The sequence below is a fragment of the Myotis davidii genome, unplaced genomic scaffold (assembly GCF_000327345.1).
Source record: "Myotis davidii unplaced genomic scaffold, ASM32734v1 scaffold534, whole genome shotgun sequence".
Lineage (NCBI taxonomy): Eukaryota > Metazoa > Chordata > Mammalia > Chiroptera > Vespertilionidae > Myotis > Myotis davidii.
In genome coordinates this window covers 7,062,561-7,073,222 of record NW_006286678.1, presented here as the reverse complement: position 1 = coordinate 7,073,222, position 10,662 = coordinate 7,062,561, and the positions used below count along the sequence as shown (strand labels likewise).

General features: G+C 41.7%; 1 protein-coding gene across 1 annotated transcript in view; it reads right to left on the bottom strand.

Annotated features, from left to right (window-relative positions):
- SMU1 (smu-1 suppressor of mec-8 and unc-52 homolog (C. elegans)) overlaps positions 1-9,765 on the bottom strand; it is a 22,372-nt gene extending 12,607 nt beyond the window's left edge. Inside the window, exons 1-5 of the mRNA XM_006758592.2 lie at positions 9,592-9,765; positions 5,229-5,439; positions 3,775-3,927; positions 2,674-2,784; positions 70-198 (exon numbers count right to left, since the gene is read on the bottom strand). Coding sequence (XP_006758655.1) covers positions 70-198; positions 2,674-2,784; positions 3,775-3,927; positions 5,229-5,439; positions 9,592-9,617 — 630 coding nt within the window. The 5' untranslated portion in view covers positions 9,618-9,765. The remainder of the gene's footprint in view (positions 1-69; positions 199-2,673; positions 2,785-3,774; positions 3,928-5,228; positions 5,440-9,591) is intronic.
- Positions 9,766-10,662: the final 897 nt, after the last annotated feature.

Sequence of the window (10,662 nt, the reverse complement as noted above, 5' to 3'; positions counted from 1 at the left end):
TGACTGAGGAAGCACATGTTGAGTCCTCAACAGATGATTACCAACTGGCTGAGTGTCAAAGGGTCCTACCTTAATATGCCTGCTCAGCTGTGTAGGAAACTTTTCTTCTTCCACATCTTTGACAGCTGCTTTGCCTCGGAACAAATCTATGGTCATGCCAGGAGGAAGCAACCCCTGGTGCTGCTGCCACTTCAGCGCCTATGAGAAAAGAAGTGTGTAATAATCCACTTGGGTGCTTTTAAGATCTGATCCTGATTGCTTAAAGCCAAGCCTGAAATAATGAGGTTCACAGGACACTGAGCCATCCAGACCCAACCATCTAGACACAGCAACGTCTATGCTGCTCTGTGCGTCCTGGGAACACAGGCTGACCTCAGGCTGGAAGGGAACTCTAAGAGCCAACAGGTTCATCTTTCCACATCTATTTTCTTACGGATGAGACTCTCTTATTATAAATAAAATTTGGAAAACAAAAATCTCCCATTGTTCTAACTAACATTCAAACATAGCCACTGTTAGCATTTCATATATTACCTTCTAGTATTCCCCCTTACACATGTATTTAATTAATGTTGCTGTAGTTATACTATAGGTAAAGTTTTATATTCTTTGTTTTCACCTAACATCAGATCACGCTATGCCGTAATTATCACTTCAATGGCTGTAAAATATATCCTGGATGTTTAACAGTTTATTTAATTAATATATTAATGGACATTTACACCTTCCCAATTTTTTACTCATCTAAATAACGCTGCAATGAACATCTTTGAACATAAGGTTTTTTTCTATTTTAGGGTTACTCCCACTTTAGGATAGATTCCCAGAATAGAAATTATTGAATCCAAAAAAGAACAAGAATGGTTAAGGCTTCTAATATACAATGACAAACTGTTTTCCCAAAAAGTCACAACTTCAACAGCACTCACAACTATATTATGAGTGAAAAAATCATGGGCATTAGAGACAGATGGCCCTAGGCCAGGTCATTTGCCCAATGTTATTCTGATTCCCAATTTTGTGAACTCAAAGAAGTAAAAGCCTAATTCCTAGAGTTGCTAAATGGATACAACAAAATAATATATGTTAAGTTTATATGACAGGCACAACGTTTATTCCTTTTTCCCTTTGTTATATCAAGAAAACTCACCCTGGCCAGTTTTGCTCAGTGGTTGTTACAGCGATGGCCTACAGACCAGAGTCTTGGATTCAATTCCCAGTCAAAGGCATGTACCTCGGTTGCAGTTTGGTCCCTGGCCCAGGTCGGGGCACATGCGGGAGGCAACCAGTTAATGTCTGTCTGTCTCTTTCTCTCCCCATCCCCTTCTCCCTCGCTTCCATTCTCTCTAAAGATCAATGGGAAAATATCCTCGGATGAGGATTAAAAAAAAATAAGGAAGAAAACTCAACAGTTTGGATATCATTTTAAAACTTTGCTAATTTAATGAGTGGAAAGTTATACCCTGCTTTAGTCAGTTCTCTGATTAATAATTTGTGAGCTTTTAATGTGATCAAGTTATTTGTTATTTATGTTTGCCAGAAAGAACTTTTTTCTCCAATCTGCCTTTTTTAAAAAATATATTTTCATTCATTTCAGAGAGGAAGGGAGAGGGAGAGAGAGATAGAAACATTAATGATGAGAGACAATCACTGATCGGCTGCCTCCTGCACGTCCCCTACCGGGGATTGAGCCCACAACCCTGGCATGTGCCCTTGAATGAAATCAAACCTGGGACCCTTCAGTCCACAGGCTGATTCTCTATCCACTGGGCCAAACCAGCTAGGGCTGCCTTATTTTTTATATTATTACAACCTTATAGCTTTCTTTTTATCTTATGTTGAACTCTTAAGTGACTAAATTTGTTGACCTTTACCTGGATGTTTACTCCCTAATCATAGGAAGTCCTTCCCTAGCAGGAGGTTTATCTACTAGTTTTTCTATTTTCTTAAAATATATAACTTTCAATCTATCTGAAATTATGCTGTATTAAACGTGATTGAAAGCTCGGAGCTGACCATCCCACAACCCCCTTCTAAAGTAAGCACCCCAAACCATAAGGTGAATAATTCTTCTCTATTCCTAGGTTTGGTGACATTCCCATTATCAACTATTGAATTCTTATAAATAATAGGATCAATCTCTTGCACTGTTGTTGCATTGGCTGCCAACAGATATTCTTGTGCCAAGTACCAACATAATTTTACAATCAAGAGTGCCCTGAAGTTATCCTAGATGAAATGTTAAATTCTATGGTCACCCTAATTCTGACTCTAGAGCTTATGCTCTTCTTTTTTTTTTAAATATATTTTTATTGATTTCAGAGAGGAAGAGAAGGGAGAGAGAGAGAGAAACATCAATGATGAGAGAGAATCGCTGATCGACTACCTGCATGCCCCACACTGGGGATCGACCCTGAAACCTGGGCATGTGCCCTGATCGGGAATTGAAACATGACCTCCTGGTTCATAGGTCAACGCTCAACCACTGAGCCATACCAGCTGGGCATAGAGCTTATGCTCTTAACCACTCATCTATAAGATGAGGATGGCATGGCACAGCTGTTAGTACAAACAGCTTCACAGACAGTAATCGATACATAGGCTGTCTGATTTCTTTAGCTTGTACATATAGTTTATATAAAGGGTAATTTCAGTTCCACAAACTTTAATTACCTGCCCGAGCAATGCCATGAGACGAGATGGAGGCACCACACTGACTTCCCCAGCTAAGGCCTGAGCAATTGCTGCTCTTCTCTTCTCTTTGCTACTTCCATCTGGGTATGCCTGAAAAGGAAAGGGGGTACCATCATTTCCAAGAAATGGTTACAAGATATGACTGTACTTATTTAAAAAAAAAACTAGACAACAATCATCAAGCAGAAACACTCAAAATGGAAACATGAAAAGAAACTACCCAGTTGAACAGGAGGTTAATTAAATCAATTAGTTTTCAAAAGTGACTTCCCAATTCTGTCCACTTACATTTCAAAAGTATGAGCTGAAAGAAAACTGAGGTCAGACGATCCACACTGTTATTTCTCAAAGGAGTCCAAGTAAACTATGTCAAAGCCAGGGTTGTTTTCCAGTTTTTGAAAAATCTGCACAGTCAAGGATTCTTTTATATTCTTTGGTAATTTTTTTCAGTCAAATGACCCCAGCCCAGTTCTTCACCACCTCTAACATTAATCCTGTCTTGGTAACCCTTTATCCTCATGGTTTCTAACTTTCCATTATCCAATGTCTATTCTTCTTCACCCCATTTAGACTAGTAAAGGCTGCCTGAGAAAGAATGAAAGCACACACACAAAAAAAGGTTTGGGGGAAATAAAAGATCATCAGTCATTATGCCCTACCAGTAAACATAATTGGCTGAGAAGTGAACGCTTCCCTGAACCAAAAGAAAATGCAATTGTCAGGGGCAAAGGACACAAATGCATAGAGAATATACCAGCAGTCAGGAAGCCCTTCAGGGCCAGACAAGTACTTGGACTAATGAGGAAATGATATCAGAATAAACTTTCTGCTTCTTGACTGACACACAAGCCTCTAAAATGTGGTATGTGGGGAAGGGAACCCTTTCAATACTCAGAAAACTGAACAAGATCAACCCCTTTAATATATGCAAACTTCAACAAATATATATAAATGGAAAAGTGCTATCAAAAATTAAAATCAAAATCCCAAATACGATCCAATGAAATGGTTACAAAAGATTACATTATTGCATGTTTGCAAAAATTAACAACAATTTTTTTTTTGTTACCACAGTCATACCTCACGAGGATCAAAGTAAGACCTGGCCAAGAGGTTCTCCAGATGAATATAGCGCTCTGGCTGCGTTTGTTTTAACATGATCATAGGGTCAGTTTGTCTCAGAAGAGACCTGGCAGCCCCCAGTTCACGGAGTTCTATCAATTCCAGAACAACCTGGACAAATGAAAGAAAATGGCTGTTTCAATGCATTCTCATAACAATACTTCTTTTTCAGTACAATTTCTTATGCAACATGGCCTGTCAAAGTGACTTCCTATATTGGGAAATACCTTCTCCTTTTCAGGTGGACAACTGAAGTAATTGTAAGTAATAACTTCAATCTTTCAACTTCCACCCTCCATTTTTATCTGCCAATCTCCTGTCCTCTCAGGCCATTAGTTCTGACTATATATGCTGAAGAAAACTAAAGATGGGAGTATCTCCATGGGCTTCAGAGAAACCTTTCTTCAGGTACCAAAATTTTCTTTGGGGAATTACCGAGCTCATGTAGATTGTAAAGAAACAAACCAACTACCCTATTTTTACAAACAACGCTACATTCTTATTCCATAAACTCCACTCTGTTCTGTTGCATAATATATAATTTGTATGATTTTTGTCCTGGATTCCTGGCACGGAGCTTCTAAAAATCCTCAAAGTTTGCCAGAGATAGGAGTATCTTTGTTATTAAAGAGTCCCCTGCATCACACCTAAGTTTGTGCTAATAACATAGCTCAGGATGAGGGCTGGTTACCATGTGATTGTAGGGTTGAGGCTTAGAGCTAGCCCAATCTCAAGGGAGCTGAAGAATGAATGAAACCCCAATAAAAACCCCAATGGAGCTTCCTGGTTGGTGAACACATTAATATGCCAGGTGAGAAAGACACTGAGTCCACGGGGAGAGGGCATTGGAAGCTCTGTGTTCAGGACCCTCCCAGACCTGTGTCACTTCTTTTGGCTGGTTCCAATCTGCATCCTTGATAATAAAACTGCAATAATAAATATAGTGCTTCCCTGAGTTATGTGAGTCATTCTAGTGAATTATCAATTGAGGGGGTCATGGGAGTCCCCAAATTTATAACATTAGTCAGGAATGTGGGTGGCACGAGACCCCAAAGTGCAGTTGGTGTCTGAAGTAAGGGCAATCTTATGGAGAACTGAGCCCTTAACTTATGGGGTCTTTGCTAACTTTGGGTGGTTAGTGCCAGAACTGAATTTGCAGTACACTAGTTGGTTTCAGAACGGTTGGTGTCGGAATATTTAATGATCACTTAAGAAATACTTTCAATTTGGGAAATTCTTGGCTTTTCCAAGAAGAGAGAAAAAAAGTACAAAGTAGCACGTGAACCTTGACAGTATAAGTTTTAAGGACTATTCCAGCCCTACAGGGTCTGAAGGAATGCTCACTAATGCTTCTCAGTCAGGGGTCCCACAATAAACCAACCCATGGGAATCAGCATCACTTCCACTCTTACCTGTTCATAGAGGTCAATGAGGGTTTTGTCTGGCAATTTCAGAGACTGTATAGCCTGTAAAACTGTGTCCCAGTGGCCGCTATTAATGTCAGCCACGAAACTCTCAATGCTGTCCACGGTATTCAGAGACACAGTAGTCTCTTCCTGTAAGGTGGCTAGTGCCCGGTGTAAACTGTTCTCCTTCAGGTACTGCATGATAAGACGGATCACACTGAAAAAAGAAAGCAAGTCATCCAGTTCAGGGATCCTACTCCCCAGAGAGGCCACAAAATAAAAGCCCATCCCAGCTTATTTCTCCTACTCAACCATCGGCTTTCTCTATCCACTTTTCATTTCTTTTCTTTAAAATATATTTTATTGATTTTTTACAGAGAGGAAGGGAGAGAGATAGTTAGAAACATCGATGAGAGAGAAACATCGATCAGCTGCCTCTTGCAAATCTCCTACTGGGGATGTGCCCGCAACCCAGGTACATGCCCTTGACCGGAATCGAACCTGGGACCTTTCAGTCCGCAGGCCGACGCTCTATCCACTGCGCTAAACCGGTTTCGGCCACTTTTCATTTCTTTATCATATGAGAAAAGTATGCCCCAAATCACAGAATCTAAGTTACAGGGGACGCTGGGGCTTGTCCCGTTCTACCTCCATCTCAGAAATAGAACTGAGGCTCAGGGGAGAAATAAGCTGCCTAATGTCTCACGGTCAGCTAGAAAGGGAGTTGGTACAAAATAACTCTTACTTCCAAGGCCAGAGAGCTTTTTATTATGCCAACTTTCTTACTAATTTGTACAATTACATTGTTGCACACTTTAGTGAAATACTTAAACCTAGTCTAGTCATTAAGGCAAGTACTCTAAATTCTTATTAGGACTATTTGGTACATTTTTAAAATGACAACCAAAACATGTGAATTGAGATTTTCTTTTCTTTTTTTTTTATATATTTTATTGATTTTTTACAGAGAGGAAGGGAGAGAGATAGAGAGTTAGAAACATCGATGAGAGAGAAACATCGATCAGCTGCCTCCTGCACATCCCCTACTGGGGATGTGCCTGCAACCCAGGTACATGCCCTTGACCGGAATCGAACCCGGGATCTTTCAGTCCGCAGGTCAACGCTCTATCCACTGAGCCAAACCAGCTTCGGCGAGATTTTCTTAATAAGGATTTGTTGAACACAAATAAGGTGAGCTATACTGTATATAAAAGTAAAGCAAATTCATGTGTCCTCATTTGCAAAAATAACATTACCTACTGCCTCTATTACCAAATTTGCAGGACAAGTGAAATAAAAACATTATAAATTCAGTTTCTCAAGGAAAAGAGGAGTCAGGTAATTGCCAAATATTGAAATAAGCATCCATTTTCAACATGTGACAGAAAACTTATACATTTTTTAGTTAAATGTGTTTACAGTTAAAACTTCCTGATCTGGAGTTAATGAATCTAGTGAAGAATCTGGTTCACATGTACTGTCAAAGTTCCCTGTATGATGTTGTGATACTGTTTCCCTTCTCTTTCCTTATACACGGTTCACACTGTATTTCCACTGAACAGCACTAGTATAAAGGGTCAGATTGGGGAAGGGGTTTCAGACTGAAATTTAGTCAATTCTCTCTGGGGAGAAATAATAAACATAAAATAATAACCAACGTTTATTATGCATTTACAGCAAGCATGTCAAACTCTCGGCCCACGGGCCACATGCGGCCCACAACAAATACTTTTCGGCCCAGCCAATATAATGGTATGTAAGAAACATTTTAATAAAAATTTCGTAACTTAATTTTACAATATCCTATTATACATAATTATTAATAACGAACTACAACGTTTGCTAATGACTGATTACTATAATCGTGTTGCATTCATTTCCCTTACGCGCCTTATACACAGGCAGGCATTTCTCTCCAATACTAGCAGCGAGTATTTTAGCAGCTGATTGCCCCATCGTTAATCTTGTGCTGACTTGTTTGGTTAGCCTTTGAGTTTGACATGCTTGGTTTACAATATAGCAAGTACTGTTGTTGTTTTTTTTATTTAATTTTTTTAAATCCTCACCTGAGGATATTTTTTCCATTGATATTTAGAGAAAGTGGAAGGTATAAAGGAGGGGGAGAGAGGGAGAGGGATGGGAAAGAGAGAGAGAGAGCGAGATTGGTTGCTTCCCGCACGTGCCCCCAGAAGTCCCCACCAGAGCTGGGGATCAAACCTCCAACCAAGGATGTGGCCTTTACCAGAAATCAAATCCACGACCATTTGGTGCATGGGTCGGCACTCTAACCACTGAGCAACCGGCTGGGGCCCAAGCACTATTCTAAGAGTTTTAGACATATTGTTTTACTCCTCAAAACAATCCTATGAGGTAGGTTATTACCATAATGTCCATTTTATAGATGAGAATCTCACCAAGTAACAGATAAGTGGGAAAATAAAGATTCAAATTGGCAGTGATTTTAAGAAGGAAACCGATTACTGCTATTTGCAGTAGTCTTTTCTCAGGGCTCAGGTTTAGGTCACTGCTGTTCTAGTACCTACTATCCTCCTTAACACGCTTCCATTTGCACTCCCCAAATAAGACACTCTCCCTGTAAAGACCTCTTATTAGGTATAACCACAATCAAATTTACTTCCTTCAAACACAACGTAATACATTACGAGTTTAAAACTTTGGAGATAGGCTGGGATTTGAATCAGAGTTCTGTCACTAATTGTGAGGTTGGGCAAGTCAGTTATCTCTGTGCCTGTTCCTCATCTGTTAAGAAAAATACCTACCCTGTAGGCTTGGTGAAAGGGTTGACTAAACTGCTTACAGCATGACTAGCATAAAAAACACTTAGTAGCCGAAGTCGGTTTGGCTCGGTGGATGGAGCGTCCGCCTGCGGACTGGGGGGTCCCAGGTTCGATTCCGGTCAGGGGCGTGTGCCTTGGGTTGCGGGCACCTCCCCGGTGGGGGATGTGCGGGAGGCAGCTGATCAATGTCTCTCTCTCATCGATGTTTCTAACTCTCTATCTCTCTCCCTCTCTGTAAAAAATCAATAAAATATATTAAAAAAAAACGCTTAGTAAACAGTAGCGATTATTGATAACTAGAGGCCCGATGCATGAAATTCCTGCAAGGGGCTCGTCCCTCGCAGCCCCAGCTTCGTCCAGAAGGTCGTTTGGAAGGTTGTTCACTGTCTGGTCTAATTAGCATATTTTATTATTATAGACGATAAAAACGCACAGCAGCCCAAGAATGGGAGAATGTCAGTATCCACTATTATTTAGGTCCTCAATCATGGAATCCTTTCCAGCCCCTGCCTTTGACTTAGTTATCTTAACTCCAGCACTCTTTACCACTTTTCTTTGCTCTATTTTTTCTCCACAATACTTATCACCATCTGTTAAGCCTCACATTTTATTTACTGTTTTTGTCTGTTGTTTGCCTACCCCAATCACTATGTATATGCTATAAGGGTAAAGATTTTTGGCTGTTTTGTTCACTACTGTATCCCCGGGAGTCTAGAACAACAGTAGACTTCAGTATTTGTTGAATAAATAAGTTCCCTTTCATCCTATGGCAGGTCTTCAGAACAAGACCTCTCCCTTACACTCAAAACACAAATGTTACGTCTGATGATTCAATTGTTGAGTGTTGGCAAGGGCAAGGTGGAGGACGCTGTCCTGGAAAAGTTCACTAAGACCTTCAGTCACTCATTAGGATCGCCCCACCCCCAATCTGCCATTCTTCGGGCCCAATCTCCAGATTCTCTCTCTTTTGTAGCTACACAGAGCTCACACACTAACCAGGACTCAGCTCCAGGTAGGGCATGATAAAAAAGCTAGTCGTCCATTCATTTCAAAGGCAGTGATCGAGCCTCTACGGTGTGCTAGGTACTGGGACTATAAATAGAAAAAGGAGCCTCTACCTAGGCGCCCAGCACAGCGGGGTGGGGAGCGAAACTGTGACAATACTGGGTTAAGTGCTGCGAAGGGGAGAGCAAAGGAGCCACGCAACCCCAGAGGAAACGAATCACACTTGTTCTAACCGGGGCAGGACGAGCAGTCCCCGGTGCAGATCATCAGACGGGAGCCCGCAGAGGAAGGGTCATCTGATCAGTCCCGGAGCGCCAGGCGTCGGCGATGGCTAGAACTCGGTCTTCGAGGAGTACCCTTCCCCGGCCCCGCGCCGCTTCCCCCTGGGCTTTGGGCATCTGGTCCGCTACTTCCCGTGCACCCGCCTCCGAGGGAGCCAGAGGCAAGAAACTTCTTTGTGGGCAAGGATATGCCCCGCCACCCCCTAGCCTCGCGGACGCCTCTCCTGATCACCCCTCAGCTCCCGGCCGCGCCACCTCCCCACCATCCCGCGCCGCAGGACTCACTCCGAGGACTCGATTTCGATAGACATCGCGCTCTATTCCTGGACGCAGAACCCAGTCTACTCTCAGGCCCAGCCGCGCAACCCACCAACGACACCTCCGGCGGCCGTCCTACGTCACTTCCGCTCGACGTCGGACGCCCGCCCTGGAGGCGGTACGCACGGGAGGAGGGCGTGGAGAACGGTACGCACGGGAAGGGGCGGGGCATTAGAGGCCGTCAGAAGCCGGGGTCCGCGCACCCGCTGGAGAGAATTCTCCTTTCTTTTCTGGAGGAACACACTGCTTAGAAACACTGGTTTGGAAATGTTGCTTTTATTTGATGCTATTACTTGATTAGATTTCAAGTTAGGATTGAATTTACAATACAGGGCGGTTAATACATTCGAAAGCAATGGAACACTAGCCAACATTTGTAGGTAGAGTTCATTGAGAATGAATGAATGATGAGTTTGAATCCAAAACACAGTTTAATCGGACTGATAATGAAAAGTTTGGAAGCCAGTTAGGATTTTCATACCCACTTGTGGGAAGAATTAAATTACAGCATTTCAAACTAAGTAGTTGAAAAGGGGTTCATTTCAGTGGTACGGTTGCTGGAAAAACAGTGAAACCAACTGCAAATATGTACAGCTGAGACTCCTTTTAATAGACTTTACGCATTACTAAATTAGTAGAGGCAAATGAATGCAGGGATATCAATGGACTTTATAAATAAAGGCTAGTTTTAAAATATTGCCAATTTATATGAATTTAAAAATATTTGCAGCACAATGGTAAGAAATCTATTGTGAAAATTACTTATTGAAATGATTTACTTGGAGATTCCTATTGGCTTTCAGTCTTATCTGATACTGTCCCCGAAAGTTGGCCACAGAACTTCCCTGTAGCCTCTTCAATACTGCTTATTTTTTCCAAATCTTTCTCTTTTCCCCATCAACTCTTGAAGGACCTGATTTCCAAGATCTCAAAGTTCTGAGAGTCAAAGTGTTTGCTCCAACATGTGGTCAGATAAACTAGATGAGTGTATGACTTCTGAGATATTCTTTTACTATCCCATCCTACAACTCAACATAG